General features: G+C 45.2%; 2 protein-coding genes across 4 annotated transcripts in view; both read left to right on the plus strand.

Moving 5' to 3' along the window:
* Window positions 1-5,383, plus strand: part of PAMR1 (peptidase domain containing associated with muscle regeneration 1) — a 59,504-nt gene extending 54,121 nt beyond the window's left edge. For both annotated transcript variants that reach the window (XM_014281399.3, XM_027807969.2), the window contains 3 exons: window positions 1,129-1,361; window positions 2,754-3,049; window positions 4,330-5,383. In XM_014281399.3, the coding sequence (XP_014136874.2) occupies window positions 1,129-1,361; window positions 2,754-3,049; window positions 4,330-4,866 (1,066 nt within the window). In that variant the 3' untranslated portion in view covers window positions 4,867-5,383. The remainder of the gene's footprint in view (window positions 1-1,128; window positions 1,362-2,753; window positions 3,050-4,329) is intronic.
* A 3,536-nt stretch (window positions 5,384-8,919) lies between these two features.
* SLC1A2 (solute carrier family 1 member 2) overlaps window positions 8,920-23,035 on the plus strand; it is a 93,873-nt gene continuing 79,757 nt past the window's right edge. The window contains exon 1 of one of the 2 annotated variants that reach the window (XM_055716941.1): window positions 8,920-9,050. Coding sequence is in view for 1 of the 2 variants with exons in the window: in XM_027807962.2 (XP_027663763.2) it covers window positions 10,446-10,462 (17 nt within the window). In the remaining variant the exon portion in view is untranslated. Of the gene's footprint in view, window positions 9,051-9,681; window positions 10,463-23,035 lie in introns of those variants that run through there. The other variant, XM_027807962.2, reaches the window with a different exon arrangement.

The raw sequence follows: 23,035 nt of genomic DNA on the forward strand, positions 1-23,035 counted from the left end.
CTCATGTTCATGGACTGTTTTTATCCCTTGAAGCAGACTCTCCATTTCATAGATAAACAGTGAGGCGAAGTGTGGATTATGCAATATTGCAAGGTCACATGTGAGTAAGAAATGGGACCCTAACAGTCTAAGTATGACCACAGCAGCTCTCGCCCTCCTTCCAAAATACAAGAAACTTGCCATTGCTCTTGTTTCTAGTAGCTTTATTTTCCTTGAGTGCTGTTATGTATCGCCTCACAGATTCTATATGATGGAAGCTGTTTGTATTTCTCTGTGATCAAAAATGGAATTACCGTGTGAAAAAAACACTCTTATGGCTTTTCTGGATGCAGTCAGTACCAGAAATCTCAGGGGAAATTAATGTCCTGATGAATTTTTCAGATGTAAATAGTTTTTTCTGTAGATATGTGCTTTTAACCATTAGAACAAGGGACACCTTTTAAGTGATGAAGATTTAAGTATGTCTGTAGTCAAGCTTATGGTCGATATCTAGGCTGGTGCGTATATTTATTTTTTTAATTATGTGCCATGTTTCAGCTAATCAGTACAATTTCTAAATGGAAGCTTAGTGATTATTGCAATTATGAAATCTCTGTGGTGAGGCAATTATCTCAGTTAATTGCTAAATCAAGCAACTTTATCAACATGATTTAATCTGAATTGATTCCTAATACTGCCTATTAAAATCTTCACTAGAGAAAAGATGTGCCTAGCTCCTCTCTAGTGAGAATTAATTACGGCAATGCCAAGTTCCAGTGTAATTTCTTTATTTAAAAACATGGTATTCCAGTCCTTTTGTGAATGTCAAAAACTGTTCCACATTCAGAGGCAACTGGTTGCTATCCAGAAACTGTAAAATGAAAGAGACACAAATAGAAAATTTATAAAAATTAAAAATATGTGGGGTTTTTTTTTGTATATGGGTACATATATATATATGTAAATAAAATAGCTGGGATGTAAATGGGAGTATTGCTACACTATGTTGGAATGATATTTTTGCTTATTCTTTCAGAAGCAAACTTCACGTGCTTTTAAATGATACTTAACACAGCTGGTGATAAAGTTATGGTAATCACTGCTTTTATATTATTATTATTAGCTTGTGTTCTTTGTGACTTGAAACAGGGAAACACCTTTGCATCAACTTTACTCATCTGCATTCAGCAAGCAAAAGCTTGAAATCTATCCGACCAAGAAGTCAGCACTGCCATTTGGGGACCTGCCCCCAGGGTACCAGCATCTGCACACTCAGCTTCAGTATGAGTGCATTTCTCCTTTCTACCGCCGCCTGGGTAGCAGCAGGAGGACTTGTCTGAAGACAGGAAAATGGAGTGGGAGAGCCCCTGTGTGTATTCCAAGTGAGTCTCCAAGGGAAAATAAATGCACCCATTTCTGGGTGGGTGGGGGAACAGGATGTGTATTCATCTTAGATAATTAGAGAGTCCCAGCAGTGCAGGCTGCCTATGCTACCAGCTGGCAGATTGGAGAAATAAAGCTTGGAGGATATATGGCTCTTTTTATCCACCAGTAGAACTTGTGCAGTTGATGGTAAAGGAATCAAGGTTTCATCACTGCAATTTGCCATTAATTTTCCTACTTTTTTATTGAGCAAAAGGTGCAGTGAGTTTCTTTCCCGATTTGAAAATATTTTCCTACTATCACTTCATGTTTTCCTAGAATTATTTACTGCAAATGTGATTTTTCTTTGATGTCTATACTTTGGCACCCAACCGACAAAACCATCAAAACTTAATGATGATTCCAATAGAATGGAGAGCCTGCATTTTAAAGAGGCTCTTCTTCCTTTAATATAACCTGCTGAGGGAGGGTTCATATTGCAAACTGTAAGTCCAGGTAAAATCTTAACCAGAGCTAGTGCACAGAGTAATTCAGGGTAGGAACACCCCAAGATTTGGTACAACCCACTACTGACTTCAGGCAAACCGTGAAAAGTAGATCCTAACTTCAAGAAAATCGTAAATTTCTTGCTTATGGTTTTGCTTTGAGGTGATCTCATGTACTGATAAGTATTGCATTCAATCCTTTTCACTATGGGCATGCACACACTACATCCCAGGGGAAAAAAAAAAATGTCCTAAGAGAGAGACTAAAAAATGTGACCACATGATGTAACTTTTTCAACTGAAGGAAACCTTTCCTAATACAGGAGATTTCACCCCGGGTCTAAGCCTAGGTAATATATTCCTACAACAAGGCAGTGCTTTTTCTTTTTCCTAGGATAGCTGTTGATTTAGATGCATTTGCTTCAAGGTTCTTGTTGCAAGACAAGTCTATTCTCATAGGCATGGACTCGTCTGTGCAAAGGTCAGTTCTAGAAGACCCCACAATTACTCTGTGACTTCCTGGGGCAAGTTTTAGTGCACTTCTGTCTTTATGGCGTTTTACTATAAGCAAGAATCTGGGGTGTTCTTTCCATTTCTTTATGCCGTTATCTCATTGTAGTGCAGCTTGATAAGGTTGTCATGAAAATTCACCAGCTCAGGTGCTAAATCCACATTCCTACTTCACCCAGTAATGCAGATAATAATGGAAAAATTGAAAAAAAATATTTTTTTTAAAGCTGTATAAAATCCTCTTATAATTTTGCAGGTTGGAGACAGGTTAATTAGAAAGCTGTCAGTCATGCTAACCATTGCATTTTAGGATTTTAGCACATTCTAAGCAGGAATCAAGAGTGATATTCAGATTTTTTGGTGGGGAAAAGATGCTACTCATTCTTGTTTTCTCAGTCTGTGGAAAAGCAGAAAACATCACCCTTCAGAAGACAGTGACCTCTACCAGGTGGCCTTGGCAAGCAGCAATCTATCGGACGGCCAACAGGGTGAAGGAGAACAGCCTCCGAAAAGGGGCCTGGATCCTTATCTGCAGCGGGGCCCTGGTGAACGAGCGCACTGTGGTGGTGGCAGCTCACTGCGTCACTGATCTGGGCAAGACCATTGTGCTCAAGACAGCAGAGCTCAAGGTGGTTCTGGGGAAATTCTACAGAGATGATGACAGGGATGAAAAGACCATCCAGAACCTGCGGGTGAGTAAGTCTGCTGGGAGCAGAAAATGATGAGTACAGACAGATGCTGATCACTTCCATCTTGTATGGGGAGAAAAAGGTTATCCTGTGACCAATATATTGTTTTACACACTGCTCTTTCAAATGCATATCTAAAGATATCAAATGCATATCTGACTGAACTTTCATGGCACAAGGAGGGCACTTGCTATAGTTCATTAAATTCCCCTGACACTGTCCAACTGATATCTTCACCCCTGACACATATCGCTAAGAAAATAGTTCAGGTTCCATGGGCTATAATGTCTTGAGTGATATTTCCAGAAAAAAGTAGAGGAGATGCCAGCTACTGTCAAAAGTGATTAGCATAATTTACAAGGGAAACACTTGTGCTTTAGATCCTGGTTTGACGACATGAGCACATTTCACATCTCAGCCCCAAGGCTGTATAGCTCTAAACTCAAAAGAAGTTTATGTCTGACTCAAAAATAGCGCCTCAAGCTGACCAGAGTGGTTTGTTTTTCTCAAGTTGGACTGGAAAGGTTGAAGTCAAAATGAGGAGAAATACATCAATTTTGGCTCTGTGTGTGTCTCCTCTTGGAGAGTGTGTGTGTGTGTGTGTGTGTGTGTGTGTGTGTGTGTGTGGTTGTGAGTTAATGGATTTTATCTAAGAAATCATAGTTAATTTGATCACACACCTCACGTTACCCCCCTTTTTAGTTTCTCTAATTCCAGCTTTTTCAGACTTTTCCTGTAAGGAAATATCTTTTACAGTATTTCCTTATAGGAATCCTATACAGTCTTGTAGCGTTTCATCAAAGTGACCAGCATTAAAAGTTTGTCCCCAACATTATGTAATGTATTGCTAGTATTCTTTTTTGGTGGGAAGATGGTTGAATTTCAACAAGAAGACAACATTTTAATTCAAAGCTCCCCCACCCCGCTTCACATGCTACAGGCTGAAGTTGACATGGCAGGTGAAATCTTGTCAGTAAACAGTGGAAAAATTTGATCTGCACTCGAACTCCCCATTCTGCTGAAAATATTCTTGACTGCTTTTTATTAGGGAGAGTTTCATGCAATAAAAATTGCCCTGAAATCCAAGCCAAAAAACCTTAGAAGATGCTTGATCTCTTTGTATGTTTCTCCTTTGAGTGAGCACTATGGTGAAAGAACATTTTGGGAGTGGGGGTAGAGGAGAAGTATGTGGAATAAATATGTATTATAGTAGCACGGAAAGAGTTCTGCTGGCTTGCCATTGCTGTAACTCTACAATTCTTCCTGCTCTGTTTCCTCCCCAGATTTCTGCCATCATAGTGCATCCCAATTATGATCCTATATTACTTGATTCTGACATAGCTATCATAAAACTCTTGGACAAAGCCAGAATCAGCAGCCGTGTTCAACCCATTTGCTTGTCATCTTCTCATGACTTGACTTCATCCACAGAGGATTTAAAAATAGTGGTTACTGGCTGGAAGGTATTGGCTGACATTAAAGATCCCGGATACAAGAATGACACAATCCGCATGGGAACTGTTCGGATGGTGGATTCACTGTTGTGTGAGCAACAGTATGAAGATAATGGGATACAAATCAGCATCACTGATAGCATGTTCTGTGCCAAACAGGACCACGCAGACTTTTCTAATATCTGCCCTGCTGAAACTGGTGGGATTGCAGCCATAACTTTGCCAGGAAAAGCATCTCCTGAGCTAAGATGGCACCTGATGGGATTAGTGAGCTGGGGTTATGACAAAACTTGCAGCCTAGAACTCTACAGTGGCTACACCAAAGCTCTTCCCTTCAAAGACTGGATTGAGAAGAACCTGAAATAAAAAGCTGTGTCTGGAAATGGCATTTTATAACTATCATAATATCTCTCTCGGTCTCTGCTGCTTTAGGCTTCTCATCCCAGTGATGAGCCACATCTTGGATAAGGTTAAGGCAGACAGCAGACAGCCTGGCAATTTGTCCTGAGATCAGATGCTCCATCAGGCTACTTTTACTTAACCCTTGACAGACGGTCTTAGTGCATGAGAGGTTTTGCCATATTACACCTGCCTCCCCTGGTGGGAGGATGATGCTCTGGTCCTGAGTCTGACATACAGGAACAGGACAGAAAATTCTGACTGAAATTACTGTGTAGTGTGGAGTCCCCTAGAGAAACTGATGGCAAGCCTCTCCCAAAGATCTGAGCAGATTAGGAGGCTGGAAAGAGTAGTGTGTATTCATTATGATGGATGAGCTTGTTACAGTTTGGGCTGTCTGTATTGCCATAGTACCATGTAATCTTTTTCCCTCCCAAGTACTTTACACATTTAAATAAACTATGGTTTGTTTTTTTAACCTACATATCCAAGTCTGACATTATTTAGATGCCTTGTTGCTTTACCGGTGTCAAACTGTAGTGACTCTCTACTGCCCTTGTCTGTTTGCATGTGATTCTCACTTGGGACTCTTCAGGCACACTGAAAGGCAGAATTAGCACAAAATTCAATTACTAAATAAATAACCAATGTTGTGATTGTTGTACATGAACCACTGCAATGAAATGTACAGGAGAGTTATCTCCCACCTCATATTCTGAAGATGAAAACCTGAAATATGCTTTTAGAAAGACTTTTCCATGTGGATTATTTCAAAGACCTATGAAAACCTTAGGAAAACTTCTGTTTCCAACAGTTCACATACTTTTGTGGCAAGACAACTCCTCTATAGCTCTTCAGGGTGAAGAATAATGTCCAGGTCTCAAATTTAGCAGAGGTTTTTCTTGATTGGACTGACATCAAAGTGTTAAGATTCTCCCATTGTTAATGTTGTCCAGTGGAGAGACTTTGGTGTCCTCATAGTCCTTAATCACTGTTCTTTCACTAAATCATTCTCTGTTCAGTTGTGGCTAAAGACTAGAGATGAGCCCTGGAAAAAGTTGGGGAGCAGGGACAGGGGAGTGTCTTCCATCAGTAATGACTCCTGGATAAGCCATCTATGACACCCTGGAATTTTTAGAACCTCTAAGTTATCGCAGTGCCCGAACCAGCTCACAGAAATATTTAGATGTGAAGGCTGGGGATCTGATGAAAGGATTTAGTACTCTCACCAAGAAGGACTCAGATCCTGTAGTTGTGTTCTACCTAGCCTATTGCATGGCTATGACAAATGTAAGCTTAGAAGTCTGATTTCAGCTCTGGTGATTCTCTGGTGTTGTGAAACCTTATTAAGAGTTTCTTAGCATTCAGTAGTTTCCACCTACTTTTGAATCTGAAAATTGCTGCTAAAAGTGCACTTAGTATTGGAGGTCATTCCATGTAATTTATTTTTTGCTTTCCTGGCCAGAAAGACTTAATGTGTTATGATTTTTGCACTTTTCTTATTTTCACTGGCAATAGGACCAGGGGGTGCTGCTTGAATAAAAAAGTTTAAGGGCTACAGCCAAAGTGTATTGCTTCTCTTTATGTTGTTTGCATGTCTCCTCCTGCCAGGTGATTATGCTTGGCTAACAAACTGCATGGCAACAACAGCAGCAAAAATTCTGATTTAAATGTGAAAAATAAGATGGGTTTCGTTCCTCTGCTGGGAGGAACACATGCCAGTGAATGTGCGGTACTCCCCCGCTGAGAGAAAGGGGTTAGAGGCAATTAGGTGACAGTTTTGAAGAAGGGCAAACTTGCAGAAAGTCAACATGTGTTTCTTCCTAACACTATTGGTATAGAATTAAATAAGAAAGGAATAGGATTGTTTATTGGAACCTGGCTTGCCCAGTCAGAACTCTTCCACGATTACATTAAATGAGAGTCTCTACACTCTAATGGTAAGAGAAATTATCTTCTAAAACAGAAATCATAAAGGTCTGTGAGCTGATTCTTTTCTCAGTTATGACATCATAACTGCATTGCTCTCTACAGCATTGTTGTTCTCTGCTGCCACAACTGAGAGAGAAGAAGAGGTCCTAAATGTTTTTTTCTCCCTCTAGTATTTGTCCAGTAGAGAACTAGGCAGTCCACGCAGATTTGCAGAAGTCTGCGTTAATTCCAGCTTTAGCCCTCACTCTTCTACTTTTACTAAATATCAGCCATGTCTAGCATTTACTGATCCTCTAACTCCTCTTCGCGTTGAATCCCATCCCCATTTGGCTTCAAACTGCTCACAGATCTGGCAACAAACAGCTGAAAATTTCTGGGCTTGGGCAGCAACAACATAGCTGTTCACTGGCAGTGTATCACACAAAAGTATATTCTTGAAGAGAAACTTGAAGGAACTCAGGGAATGAAAATCACAGGAGGAGGTTGCTACAGCTGTGCATGCACAGCAGAATTCAACCCCCCTTCTTTTTACAGTCATGATACTCTTCAAAGAAAACAGAAGCAAGAAAACGGCCAGGCTTCTCTCAACCCCAGGATTCAGATTTTAACATAGTCCTTTATAGAAAGAGGAATTAGCTGTAGCATTTGCTCTTACTTCTGGACCTCAGTGATGTTTGAATCCTAGATTCAGATCTGGCTTATTTCTAAATGCAAACATAATGTTTTATTTCTAGTATTACATGACACTTGGATTCACATGGGCAGGTGGGCAGTCACATCAACATACCCAAGCACCTGTACCATGACTAGTATTTGTAGGAATTACAAATCAGCTTGTCCATCCTGTCTGGCAGGCTGACCTACAGTAGTTCCACACTTACAGCCTGAGAAGAACAGGGGTTAACATCTAACACCAATAAGGAGGAAAAATGGAGGATGAACGTTTCAAAAAAACCAACCTGTGAGCTGGAATCACTAATTCCTTTGATAGCTAGGATCTATTTTTAAGATGAATAACTATTTCAAACATCTCTTTCTAAACAGGTGAGGATCTATGCCATCTGTTGGAGAAAGGGTGTGAAATAGCACAACATCTTCCCTCCAAGGAAAAGAGCTGTGCATTTTGGAAAAGCGTAAAGGTATTGCTATAAAAAAAAAAAAAAAAAGAGCAAGACAGTCTTTGCATCCTTACTTACTCCGATGGATTTATACTTCTCCCTTTGTGTGTTTTTGGAGCTGGGGGTGCATTAAATTACTTCCAAAAGCCAGGGTGCTTAGCTGAAAAACAGCACTGTAAGGAAATGGACATCCTGAAGTACACACTCTTCTCAGGCACACCTTCAGTGACTCTAATGAAATTGCCCTGGCAGCTTGTTTCGCTCAAAAACCTAGGTCCCTGGTTTACAAGAAAAAAATGCGTAATCAATTAGGACTAGGGAATGCATACTAAGCTGCATGCTGCCATTTCTAAGCACAGCTACTGGAATCAGCTCAGTTGCAGGAAAGACATCGTGGAGGAGCGAAGGCAGCAGGCAAGGTCAGGCGTCCTTGGCTCGGCTGTGCATCCCCTGCAGCCTCGCAGCTCCTTGTCCTGGCAGGGAGTTTCCCGCATGGCTGCTGGCTTCCTTTGCTGCTTCCTTGGTGCAGAGGGAACAGGCTGCGGCAGAAACGCTTGTTCCCTGTGAAATGGGATATTGGGCGGTCAGACCTGGATGGAAAGGCAGCACCGAGGTAGGCAGGCAGAGCTTTGGCTGGGGGAAATGGACGCGAAGGTACGCAACAGGGTCTCGACACGGCATGGGCACGCCGTGCCCCGGCACCATGGTGCGTCAGAACCTTGTGCCCGCGGGCTGCAGCCTGCGGGCCGGGCAGCGGGCTGCCAGGCCTGCCTGCGGCTGGTAGCAGCATCTGGAAGCTTCCAGCATAAAGCGTGCTGGGCCTCCCAAGAGCCACGCGGTGAGGCGGAGGCGTCGCACCGGGGCACCCCCGCGCGCTGCCCCGCCCCCCCGCTCCGGCCAGGGGCCGCCAGCCCTGCGCTCCCGCCGGCTCCTGCCCCAGCGAGCGGGACGCGTCCGGCACCAGCGGCCGCCGGCAGCACCGCCCCGCGGCCACGCCGGCAGGAGGCCCCGCCCGCACCTCGGCCTCGCCGGCCCCCGGGCCGTGGCGCCCCCGGCGGGGCGGGGCGGGGCGGGGCTGCGGGGCGCGGCGGCGGCGGGCAGGTAGGGAGGGACGCGGCGCGGGGCACGGCGCGGTGCGGGCTGGGCGCGGTCGCGGGCGGCGCGAGCGGGCAGAGGGCCCCTCTTCCCGGGGCCGCGGCGGCGCGGGGCTGGGCCGGGCCCGGCACGCCCGAGCTCTGCCCCGCGGCCGGGCTGAGCCGGCGGGGACGCCGCCGCCGCCGGGCCTCGGCCCCCCGGCCGGGGTCCCGCCGCGCCGGCAGGTGGGGCCTCTGCCGCGGCACCGTCCCCTCCTCCCCGGCAGGGGGCAGCACCACCTCGCGTGGCCGCCGGGCCGTGGCCCCGTGCGCCCGGTGCCTCCGCGCCGTGCCCCGCTCGTCCCCGAGCACGGGCGGGCCGGCCGGCCGCCCCACGGCCTCTCGGTCCTCCCGCGGCCTGACAGCGGGGCCTGGGCCGCTCCGGCGAGACGGGGCGGCTCCCGCGGCGGGCTGAACGGGCCGGGGCCGGCGAGCGGCGGCCGCGCCGTGCCGCGCCGCCTGGGGAGCCTGCTGCCGCCGCGGCGTGGCGGGGCAGGTGCCTCGGTCGCGGGGGCGCGGCCCGGCAGGCGGGGAGGCAGCGGCGGGCCCCTGGGCCGGGCGGGCTGTGGGACCCCCTCCCGCTGGCCCGCACGCCGGGGAACACGAGGGGCATGCGGCGGCAGTCGGGCGCCCACCGTGTGTGTGTGTGTGTGGCGGGGGGGTCGCTCCCTCCCGTCGCTCCCGGCCGGCTCCCCAGAGTCCCGGCGAGCCCTCTCGGTGCGGAGGGCCGGGCCTGCCCCGGGGAGGCGGTGGCGGCCCGCGGCGAGCGGGGCAGGTCGCGGTCGGCGGCGCCCGGCCCTCCCCCTGCGAGGGGCTCGCTGCCCCTCTGCCCCCACCCCCCACCCCGCTTCTGTCAAGGAGCGGTTGGGGGGATTTATAGGAGTAACAACGGCTCGTGATGTCAGCCCGTGCCTAAAATAGAGAGGGATTGACTGCAAATCCACGGCTCGAGGGCTAAAACCTTCCAATCCAGCCTCAGCCAGCACCGCGCCGATGTGAAGTCACCCCCACCTCCCGCACACGCACACACACACACACGCACACGCACCCCACGGCGAGGGGAGGGCGCCGGCCATCGCAGCCCGGGTGCCAGCGCCTCCGCGCCCCGCCGGCCACTGCTGGACGGCCGGGGGCAGCAGCGCCCGTCCCCGGGCACGGGGAGCCCTCGCTGGGCGGCGGCGGGAGGGAGAGCGGCGGAGCCGAGCCGCCGGATCCGCGCCCTGCGGAGCGCCGGGATTACACGGAACTGCGCGCTCCTTCCGAGACGCGGGCGAGGGTTATCCCAAAGAGCCAGCCTCCTTCGCGCACTACTGTCCAAAATAATCCCTTGGACTCTTGAGAAGACAGGGGGGCTTTCGGGACCATGGCATCGACCGAAGGGTGAGGGGACCGTCGCTTGGGAGGGAGGAACGGGAGGATGAGGGCGGGGGGGTCCGGCATTGTGCTTTTGGTAACAGTTTCCTGTCATCTGCTTCATTGTTAATCCTTGCCCCTCGCCATTCCCTAACGGAATAATTAGGGAGCAAGAGGAAACGAGAAGCAGATGAGCCCCATTTAGGAGAGGGAGAGGGAAAAAAGAATTTCAAATATGAGCCACTGGAAAGGTTTTGGTTTTCCTCCCATCACTTCTTTATTTAACCCCTGGAGGGCAGATGAAGCTTAAACCACCTGCCTGAAAGAAGAGTCCAAGTGAATGGTTAACTCAGAGGTGGAGGGGGGAGCTGCCTCCTAATATAATAATAATAATGATAATAATAATCATCATCATCAATAGTTCAAAAAGAATCGAGGAGCTGTCCGTGTCCCATTCCCCCCCCCCCCCCCCCCCTTAAAGAGGCAACAAACAAATCTAACTTCTTGAGGAGTTTTGCAATTTTGCAGTTTTGTGCCAAATCCGTTACAGTGCTAGCAAGAGAAATGCTGGGAAGGGCAAAGGGTTATACAAGAGGTTTTAAAGAAAAGCAAACACACTTCAGCCCTGGTAGCGTTACTTGGAAGGAAACCTTTCTCCCTACCCATGACAGGATTGCAAGGATCAGCCGCTTTGCTGCTCTGATGGGGCTGGGGGCTTGTTCACTTTACAGAGTAACTGGTAGTAAGAAAGAAAAGAAAACATTTATTTGATCTCTGGTTGCCCTCTTATAATACTATCTAGTATTAGACTGCATCTGGTGTGAGCCTCCCCTTTATCCCTGGATGTTGTCAGGTTGTATCAGCATGATCTGCTCTGGATAGGACTGTCTGAGGACAGAGTGCAAAAGGAAGCTCTGTTTATATTGCTTTTGTGTCTCTCAGGCTGAAAGACTTGCTGAGCTGATTTAAATAACTGGACACATGTCTGGGAGGGTGTGCACGCAAGTGTCCCGTTACCTGGACAAAGGAGGGAACTGGCTCTCTGCAGAGTGGCCTCTGAGCAGTTGGCTTGAGAGGTGTGGAAGGTTAGAAAGTATTAGCTTTGGTTGTATTAGAGAAAGGACTGTCCCCCAGATCTGACAGAGGGCAAATCTGTGGGGCTCTTCTGGCTCTTCACGGGACTGTGACAAAGGTAACTAACTTACTGTTTGCTACTGCCTTGCCTTTGTGGGGAATTTCTGCTCTAAATTTGTGCATTCCTGTTTTGGTAGCAGCCCAGCAGTTTATTCTGCCCTGTAGCATTTCCTCTGATGATGAAGTCACTTAACTAGATATTGTCAAAAAATAATTGGAGCCACGAGGAAGGAGCTCAGAGATGAAGGAACCAGCCTCTCTCTTCTCTGTCCCTTCTGTATTCCTTGGACTACTCAAACTCCAAGTGCTCCGGTCACTTGTTATTTTCATTCCCACATAAGGTGGCTGTAGATGTCTATGCCTGTTTCAGACCGGTGGGGGAATGTGAGATCTGTTGTGCAGGGGTTTAATAAGAGGAGGTGTGATGAGAGGTGGCTGTGTCAGAGGGATTTTCAACTTTGGATGTAAGGAGGTTTTATATGTGTGTAGAAGGAGAGGTGCTTTTAAAAGAAGTTGGCTGAACAGTGGGCTAAAAACAATCAGAGTGCCAGAAACAGAAAGGCTTCAATAGATGCATGCTTTTGCTTTCCTTACTGGACAGGGTGACAAAATAAACAAAACTTTAGGCTTTGCTTTCAAACTTTTTAGGAAACTTACCTAGACTAAGACAAGCTGAAACCGTTTATTTGATATGATTCAACTAGTGCTTGTCAGTAGCTGAAGGAGGTGTGGAAAACAAGTTGAGTGGGAAGCGTTTCACTTGTCAATCCCTTTTTTACCAGTGAGAACCTCTTCCAAAACAAAATTGTCATCTTCCCCTCCCCTCAAGTAAAAAGCTGAGGATGGAGATAAGCTTTATATTCTGGCCTAAAGGTCAGCAAACTCAAGCACCATGAGGATCATCAGGAAGTGAATACCACCAGACCTTGTTCAAGGCAGGCTTTCCATCAGCACTGGCACAGTGGGAAAAAGGTAGCAGAAGGTCCCTGTTGCCGCAAGCAGAGCAGTGTTATCTCAGACAGACACAAATACACAGAGAAAGACCTGCTGGAAGTGGGGACAAACTGTGTGCACTCCAGGTTTATGCCTGGTGGCTCTTGGAATGTTCAGATAGATAACGTTAGTCAAGATCTGAAGTATATAAAGGCTTTATTTTGTTGTGATAGAGCTACTCCAACCACAGCCATTTTTGCAGCGTGTTATTTCTCCTCTAACAGGGGAGCTTATATAAAATCCCCAAAGTGGAGATGTCAGGGGTGTGACAGGATGCAACAAAAGGTGGAAAACAAAAGGCGGACAACAGAAGGCCTTGATATACACACTGAGGAAGGCAAATCTGTGTTCCGTGTTATGTTAAGAAGCAGTGATCACTTAGAGCCAGGATTTGAAAGATTTCCTTGTTTGCACCTATTTTTTCTTTCAGTGTCTTACTTGGTTAACCCATGTATCGAAATTTGCTGCCCAAATCTTTCTGTTCCAAGAGGATGGCGGACAATGAGAAACCTCAGTCAGTTGATAATGAGAAAGGAAATGTTCCCCAGCATGGCAAAAATCAAACCTACGTGTCCTCTGGGTCTACCTCTCGGTAGTTCCAGCTAGTGGGGCTTTGGCTTACTGTTGAATACACTGTCTGTATCTTGACTGTTAAGTCTGCCTTTCACAAAATCCCCTGATACAGATCTCATTACCGAGATGGATTTTTGATGTTTAGCTGGTGCTGAAAACAGAAAATAGGAAGTTCCAGGAGGAATGGCTAGAATCAAGTACTGATACTGTTCAGGATGGCTTGTTTTTATGTTCTCTGTTTAAACATCCTCTGCTGGCTGTGACTGCAGACAGGGTGCTGCAGGGAGAAGTGGCCTTCTGATCTATGCTGACATCACCTTTCATGAATCTTCAGCGTGGTTCAGATATCCAGCAGCATTAGTTCATAGATTGTGGTGTCTGGCATAGGGCTCAGTATGTGGTAGGTTGAACCTATGGAGACTTACTGTAGCAGAGCATTTAAGAATTTCCTTTGGTCTTACAGGGTCTGAGAGGACCTAATGGTTAAATGAGATTGAGTCTGATCCGATTGATGCCCATGCTTGTCTTCAGACCTTTGAGCGAAGTCCTGAACACCTTGCTTCAAATGGCTTTGTTTTGGCTCTCGTCTCTCTCTTTAGTGTTACTGTTTCAAAAGGAAAGAATGCAATACCTTTGCTACTTCTTTTTTAGAAAAACCCACATATGCGTAACCTAGAGATAGACTTTAGATGTTAAATCAGCTGACGACTTTGTAACTCAGATATTAAACCTTGAGTGTTGAAATTGTTTTATTTTACCTATTTGAGTGATGCTGTTTTAGATACTCTAAAAATCTAGAAACGCATTTGTATTTTATGTACTTTTGAAGAGTGGGACTTCCAGGTATGAAGTTTGGGTTTGGGGCTGTTCCTTCAGGAATATAGCCACTAGGAGACACTATCACTGCGTCTATAGTAGTGAATTAGACAGGCAGATCAGGTGTCTGAGCCCGGAGCTCAACCCTCTGTGTGCAGGTCTGCCTCGCAGCCATCCCGCCATGGCTTTGGCCGGGCAGCCCCTCTCCCAGCTCACAGGCAGGGTTAGGCAGTCAGTGTGGGCCAGTGGCCATTCCCAGCGGGCAGTTTGGATATGATCACCATATTCTGGAGAGTTTAATGACACTGATATGGGCTCTTCCATTTCTGTTGGTCTCGGTGCTACAAAACAGCCCCAAGGCAGGTTTATAAAAGAACAGAGATGTTACCCTTATGGATATATGGCACACAGTTAACAGGCAGGTCTGTGTGTGTGTGTGTGTATGCACCCTGCCACAAAATAAATCTACTGAAGTGGAATAGTACACTGAAACATTATTACGTCTGAAAATACAGAAGTCTGGGTAATTGCTTAGCATTGTGGTTTGATCAGTGAAACAGTTGTAAGTGCTTCACAATCCTATGTACACTTAATATAAATGGTGCTTATGTAATATGAAATGGAACAGATGCAGAGCTCCCATTCTGTTCATAGTAGTAGAAATATTGCATGCAAGCTACAGAGATCCCTGTCTTGATTTTTGACTTCATCAATATCTCACTTAACAGACACCCCCCTCAAAAAAAAGAACAACCCCACCAAACAACCAAACACAAAACCCAACAAACCCAACCCCCAAAAATAACCAAACAAAACAGCTGAGGTCCTGTCCTCCTTTCCAAACCTGACTGTTCCTACATTCTTCTTCTATAGATACTTTGTCTTCATCTTAAGTTTCACTTCTCTAAAGCTACAGTTCCACAGTTATGAATATGGTTTGTCTGTACCACCGGATCACCAAACAGTATGAGTTTGGTACAGATCAGGGAGTGTATGATTTGATTTCTCTAAATTTAGGCACAGCACATAGTATAGAACTTACAAAAGTTTTATAGTAGCTGTAGAAAGATGAATATTAGTCAATTGAACATAAAGTTAATGTAGGAGACACAAATAATAAATACCTTACCTGGCATCAAGCCCTGCGGATACAAGTTAACCTGTCAACGTTTTTTGAACAAATTCGAGCCTTAAGAATTAATTTATTATACAGGATTAGTGTTTTAGTCATGCAGTTGTGGTGGTTTTAGGTCTTGGGAGTAGGAGTCCTAAAGCCCTTTGCTGTATTGTCCAGACAAAGCCTGAAAGGGAGATGGCCAAAATGTATTATGTGCCTAGCCGACAGACAACAGGACACACCTAGGTGAGTCAGAAAAAATTAGCTTTGTGTTTCATGGTAGGGTTCAGGCATCTACATAGGAGAGTGGTTTTCAGGATCTGCCACAATATGTACAACAAGCACACCCACAGATTTCTTGTCATCTGAGTTTTTACTCTATAATTTACCCACAAAATGCCTCTATATGGAAACTTGATGAAATGTGCTGGCGCAAATGTTTAGATACTTCAGAGGATGAAATTCTCCGAGTGCTCCCACTGTTATTTATATTCAGGATTTGAACAGCACCTACTCAGGATGGAGATGTTTTACCCTATGCTCTTTCTCAGACATTTTGTGGGACAGATGGACTGGATGTAGCCTATTAATTAGACATATCAGCTGTGGCTCTGACCTCATTTCACTGTTGTCAATTGCAAATCTCTCATCGATTTCAATAAAATAGAATTAAGCTCTACAGAAGATAGCTCATGTTCCTGAAAACTAATCTGATGACATGATAGTTCTTATGGCTCCAACCTTCAGTTTGGCCCTGAGCTATGCTTTCAAAAAGAAGTTGTTACCTAGACATTGACTTAATTTTTCTTTGTGTCCAGATCTTTATATAGATGCACAAGGATTGAAGTACTTCTTATAAAGTCTACAGGGGCTTGTTTATTCTGAACTTTTTTGAAAAAATAAGTATTGGATTAGATATACAAAGCCTAAAGGGAGATAGTGCTTCCTTAAAACACAGCTAAAATTTCTGAAAGTCTTGCCTTACTGTAGCTTTCTGTGGTATCGTACATGTAGATGTATATGTACAAGAGCACTAAGAACTGAGCATACAAAGCAGTATTTTCTAGACATGCAAATTACTGCATTTTATTTTTCTTCCTTGTCTTCCTGTTTCCCCTTGATCTACAGGCTGTCCCAACCAAGATCACTAATAACTGTAAATTTGTGAGCAGTGTTTAAAGGGTCACAGTTTTTCAGTTAAAAAAGGCAGTTGTTAAAACTCCATCTTGTTTCACCTGTATAGCAGTATGTTTTCCATGTGGGTTCCTGTAGAGGAATGAAGGCAGTGGGTTGATTAACATTGATAACATGCAGCTGTGGCCTTGCCTCGAAGGCGGTGGGTTGATTGACATGGACGATGTGCATGATGTGCAGCTGTAGCTCGTTCTTCTAAGTGGTTAAATAGCCGTGAGGAGGGTCTGACCTCTGGAGGAAGGAGAAACAGTATAGACAGTAGGATCTGACCAAATGTAAAGCCTTGTTGTAGCCTGATAGCTTGCTTGTGCTGCTACAGGTTCCTTCTTGGTGTATGCGATGGTGGGAGTACTGGGGTGGTGTATGCGATGGTGGGAGTACTGGGGCGGTGTATGCGGGGAGACGCAGAACCCCCGCTAACCCCAGCCTGCAGTACCAGGCTTGTCTGCAAAGAGCTGTGTTCATACAGGAGCCAGCTGTATGCTTGGGAGGGGTGTGGAGAGAAGGTGCAGTGCTAACAAGTGGGCCTTCAACTTCAGTACTTCCTCATTTAATACCTTTTCATTTTTTTGTATGATTTAATTCTCTTCTCCAGTCCAATGTGTTGCAATACCTGTTATTTAGAACAATTAATTGTATGAGTTCCTGAAAACATTGGCTGAATCTGTCAAATCCATCATCTGTCTTGTTGTCAGTCTGCTAATGAAAACTACTCTCTTGCCAAATCGGTAAAATATTTCACACTTCTAGCCTCCAGCTCATTAGTTTAAAATGCTATTTTCAGAGGCATGAAAGCAATAAAAATAAGCGTGCTTTTATATATTTAATCCTACTTCTATATTAATTTCAAAGAAAGTGATAAGACAATTGGCTACAATACACATCTCAGTGCTTGGGAAAGAGACTAGGTTCAAAGATCATCATATTTTCCAACTTTTATCTAGAACATATTTGATCTCGTGTAAGCAATTCTACATTGGGAATCCTTACAAGGAAGAACAATAAAGAACCAAGGCATAAAAGAATTAAGGAACACTTCTGCTAATTACAGTTGTTTTCAGGAGAATGGGTGAGAAATTCACCAAAATGCAGTATTTCAGGTTCATTGACATGTCTGAGAAATCAATTTCATTGAAGTGCTTTAAGGAAAAGGAAGTGGAAAGGGAATTTAAAAATGAAAAACATCTAAGCATTTGGTTTTGATAAGTAAAAACTAGTTTCAGCCCAAACATTTTAATTTCAAAATTATTTTTCAATTGAAAAAAAGATCAATTAAAAAAGGAAGACTAAAATTAAATGGTAGGGCCTCCAATACAAAGGCAAGCACTTCACTGTGTATTAAGGAAATATTTTGGGTTGACTAAAACAATTTGTTTATTTTTCTGTTTTATTTTTTAAATTTTGCTGAAAGACTTAACATATTTTAGTGTGGTGGTGACTGATCTATTTCTTGACTTCTTAAAAATTTAATCACAAAGTCAAAAATCAATAATTTTTCTAGGTTGCTTTCTGCTTCTTGAGGTTGTGCAGGTCCCTCTGGATGGCATCCCATCCCTCGGGTGTGCCAACTGCACCACTCATCTTGGTGTCATCTGCAAACTTGCTGAGAGTGCATCCCACTGTCTATATCATTGATGAAGATATTGAACAGTACTGGTCCCAATGTGGACCCCTGAGGGGCACCACTCATCACCCGTCTTTATCTGGACGTGGAGCCATTGACCACTACCCTCTGGATGTGGCCATCCAGCCAATTCCTCAGTCACCAAACAGTCCACCCATCGAATCCATAGCTCCCCAGTTTAGAGAGAAGGGTGTTGTGGGGGATTGTGCCTTACAGAAGTCCAGATAGGCAGCATCTGTAGCTCTTTCCTTGTGCACTGAGGTAGTCACTCCAACATAGAAGGCTGCTAGGTTGGTGAGGCAGGCCTTGCCCTTGGTGAAGCCATGCTGGCTGTCTCAAATCACCTCCCTGTTCTCCATGTGCTGTAGCACAGCTCCTAGGAGGGTCTGTTTCATGATATTCCCAGGCACAGAGGTGCGGCCGATAGGTCGGTAGTTCCCAGGGTCCTCCTTTCTACCCTTTTTAAAAATGGGTGCAATGTTTCCCTTTTTCCAGTGACCAGGGACTTCACCTAGCTGCCAAGCCACCCTCCATGGTATTTAAGAAGTCATGGCAGCCATGGCAGCCAACTCTCTCAGGTCTCTGGAATGCATGTTGTCAGGTCCCATAGACTTATCTATGTTGAGGTTCCTCAGGTAGTCATAAACCTGATCTTCTTTTACAGTGGGAAGGACTTTCCTTCCCCAGTCCCCATCCTGACCCTCCTTTTCTGGCTGACCTATCTGTAGAAGTCCTTCTTATTATTCTTTGCATCCCTTGCCAAGTTCAGCTCCAGCTGTGCCTTGGCCTTCCTGACCCCATCCCTACACAACTGGGCAGCATCCCTATATTTTTCCCAGGATACCTGTCCGTGCTTTTCCACTGCCTGTGCATTTCCAGATTCCCTCATCAACTGTTCCAAGGCCCTGAAGTATTTTTTGATCACCCTTGGACTATGCGTTGTGGCTTCATTGTCACCCAAGTGGAAGAGCAGTAACGGGTAATAGTCTGAGCGCCATACCAGGCTGGGAAGTTTCCTAGTAACGTCCTTAACTCAGGCCCCAGGGAGAGATCAGGCCTCCCTAAGAGGAGGGTCTGTCTGGCATACTGGACCCTCCATTCCCCTTGGAAAGGAGTCACCTACAACTGTAATATATATTGTGTGTATATATGTATGTGTATGTGCAAGTACATATGTATGCTTCATTGCTCCATTTCAGATACTGTCTCCTTTCTTCAACAGTTTTATTTAGTAGACTTTGCTGCTGTTTCTGTCATACCAGCGTATTTTAATTCCACCTTTGTCATATCTTTCCACAGTAACATCTGGCTTTCTCTTTTACCATTAGATGCTGGCTTCCGTCCTACACTTTAGAATCAGATTTGTCTGAGTTGGAAAAGACCCTTAAGATCGTTGAGTCCAACCATAAACCTAACACTGCCATGTCCACCACTAAACCATGTCCCTAAGCACCACATCTACATGTCTTTTAAATATTTCCAGGGATGGTGACTCAACCACCTCCCTGGGCAGCCTGTTCCAATGCTTGACCACCCTTTCAGTGAAGAAATTTCTCCTAATATCCGATCTAAATCTCCCCCAGCCCAGCCTGAGGTTGTTGTTTCTTGTCCTGTCCCTTCTTATCTGGGAGAAGAGACCTACCCCCACCTCACTACAACCACCTTTCAGGTAATTGTAGAGAGCAATAAGGTCCCCCTGAGCCTTCTTTTCTCCAGGTTAAACAACCCCAGTTCCCTCAGCCACTTCTCATAGGTCCTGTTCTCTAGACCTTTCACCAGCTTCATTGCCATTCTCTGAGCACACTCCAGCACCTCAATGTCTGCCTTATTGTGAAGGGCCCCAAACTGAGCACAGTATTGTGCCATCTTTGTTGTCATTCTTTTATTTCTAGTCCTTTGTGGCTTCTATTTTGTCTTTTTTTTTTTTTTTTTTTTTTTAAATAGTAGTTCTCTTTCCTGGTTGCTAGACACTGACAATTTACCTAGGGTCTCTGTGAAGACAGCCCACTGAGAAAAGGTTTTGCCAAGTCTCTGTGCTTCAGTACTGTTTTGTTTAATTTGGAGTGAAATGTTTCTTCTTGTCTGGCTACATACAAAGGCATATCTGATTTTGGCTTCAGCTGGTTCACTGAAGCGGCTTCCAAAATTGCCAAAAAGTTTTGAGCCTTCTCTCTGTCAGTTTCAAAACCTGTTAGTGTATTTTGCACTGTTGATTTTCACAATGACAGATTTGCAGCAGTTTTAATAGTGGAAATTATATATAGGCATAGGGCCTACCTGCCTGTCTCTGTTGGGCGGGCAGGATGCAACTGCTGTTGCCAAAGTCAAGGTCCTTGAGCCTCATCCAGGAACCGATTTTTTTCTTATTCTGTTACATCTAATTATCAGCTGCATCCCCAGTAAGAAGGTAATAGACAGCACCTCTGAAGTAGATATTCTGGGGCAAGTTAAAATTTAATCAATCATTCCTTTGGCATATTCAGAATAATCAGTGATGTATACAAGTGTATAATCTGTGTTGAGTGAGAAGATGGTCAGTTGGGTACTAGAACAATTAGAGAGGGTAGTAGTAAAACCTGCATTGAAACTGACACTTGCCAAAAGTTTAAATGCATTAATTTATCCCTATACGTCTACCCCAGGGAAGACAGGTAAACAGGTCTATGAGGAGCTGTATCACCTGCTAGTTCACATTTCTGTGTGAATCAAGTTAGTCTTACTTAGCCCCACTGCCAAATTTGTGCTTCAAAGCTGAGAGTGACTGCACCTCTGATTTACTTGTGGCCTCCCCAAGCCATACCATGTGTTCTCCAGATGGTGGACTTCATATCCCCTGAGGCAGGAACCCCTGGTGTTTGCCTTTCCAACTATTCATTGTACTTTCCTCCTGTCATTTGCTGTGCTAATCCTAGCATCTGAGTTAAATTTGGATCTCGGAGATGTGCTCTCTGGCAGGGACAATGACAAGAGATCACTGGTAAACAAGTCATGTGTGTGGCTAAGCTTCTACACATAATTCACAAAAGGCTATCTGGCAGGTGCTGTGTACAAACTTGACTGTTTCTACTGCTTTGGGCAAGTGTGTCTGGTGCGGCACCCTCTTAGAGGGGCTGACTGACACCTCTGGTACATCTTTGCAAGCTGGAGGAGCAACATGATCGGGAACCAGTTTAGAGCCTGAAGGTGATGTAACTATAGTTGCCCAGCATTGTTCCAGGTTGATGACTGCCTCTTAGCCTGGCTAATTAGCTTGCATGTGGGAAAGTGCTAGTATGGATGTCCCAAGCTAGCACAGAGGCAGGCATGGGTACTCTTTATATCCCAGGTCAGGCCCATACAGATCCCAAAAGCCTGTTTCTCAGTCAAAGAATAAAAAGTTCAATGTTACTTCTTCTAGAGAAAATTATGGTATGAAAATTATGGCTAGCATTTATGATTTTTACTAATCACCAACCATCTAGGACTGTGGCTTCCTTGATCTAAAAAAAAAAGCCAACCCATCTATAACATGTAACTGGGAATATGAGAGTAGACTAGAGGCTCTCCAGAGGTCCCTTCCAACCTTAACTGTTCTGATATTCTGCATACCACAAATCCATGGTATGCAGCTATCTCCATGTAGTGGCTTCACATCTCAGTTCTTGAATATGGCTGTGATGCCCTATACTGCTGGCACACCATACTGTACTATACTACATCCGCGTTGCCAATTTCTCATGAGATTGGCTTCAGGCTATGTATACATGAACAATAGTACAGCACAACAGGAATAGTTGGTCCTGATAAGTTCACGCTACACTGATTAGTTTGTGGAGAGCCTTAGGTGTGTTCCTAGAGTGCATTTCCTCAATTCAAAGGTACTTAACCCAATGCAGTACCTTAATCCAAAACCAGCTCTGTGCATCTGCCCCAACACAGCTCCGCAGTGCAAACCTGGGTGCAGCAGGTGGGCATTGTCACTCCAGAAGCTTGCTTCTGATTCAGATTAAATTGCTAATGTAAGTTTACCCTCAGCTAGTTACTGATACTCCTCAGGTACGTGCTTCCTACTTGGCAGGTTCTTGACATCTTCTGGACACTCATGTGCATGCTGGCAGCGTGGCCGCTTCTGTGGGCACAAGCTGAGATGCTGCCCTGCCTGTTGAGACATTTGCATACATAAGCTGCTAGTGAACAGTACTTGGCCTGCTTGTAAGGAGGAGCACAGTCTGGGGCAAAGCATGGCTGGAGGTAAACCATAGTCTCCAGGCATAGACAACGTGGAGGCTTCTGTTGAAAATCCATGCTGCATGTGCAGAGGGTTCTTGGCCCCATACAATGGCAGAAGCAGCGTACTAAGTATGCAAAGTTGTGGTACACTTCCTCTGAGGCAGAAAGCTATCTCGTTAATTAAACATCTGGTCCTTATCTGTGTAAGAACTCTTGCTATAGTAGCTTAGATAAGGTTTGTCCTTAAAAGCACACGTGTATATAAACACATGGCATCCCAACACACACATGCCTGTGGGAATTAATTAACACCTGGCTGCTATTTATATCACAGCAATCTAGGACGGGAAGTGACAAGCAGATCAGAATCCCTCACCCAACATTTTAGGGGGCTTTAGAACAGGCAGATGTCAGTGTCCTGTGCTGGAAGCTGCCAGGAAATACTATTCCATTGATATAAAAAGTGCCAGAGGAACCATCACAGCTACGTAGACCAAAAGTGTTACAAAACCTGTCACTGTAATACCAAAGCACCTTGGCAGGAAGTCTGCTGCTGCTTCCAGGGTTAGCTGTTGCCTTCCTTCTTGCATTCTTTCCTGGCCTGATTGCAGGTGTATGTGCCCTGATGATATGCTGAAGGGAGTTCCCAACAGCCCTTTATGAGGAGAAGCTGGAGGACCGTCTGAAAAGCATGGTACTGGGCTCAAAGTTAAGGGCAGAAGGGCCCCATAGCATTCACTGTCTCTTCAAGCAAGTTGCTGCAGTGCCTTGAGGTGGAACTCCTTAAGAGCAACTCCCATCTCCTTTTTCTGGTAAGGGTTGTGTGTCACATGGTGGCACCCTTGCAAACAGAATGAATCTTCAACTCCCAATGCAGCCTGTCTCGGGAAGGTCTAGGGGATCTTCACTCTCACTCAATAACCAGAACTTTACTGTCTTT

The sequence above is a fragment of the Falco cherrug genome, chromosome 7 (assembly GCF_023634085.1).
Source record: "Falco cherrug isolate bFalChe1 chromosome 7, bFalChe1.pri, whole genome shotgun sequence".
Classification (NCBI taxonomy): Eukaryota; Metazoa; Chordata; class Aves; order Falconiformes; family Falconidae; genus Falco; species Falco cherrug.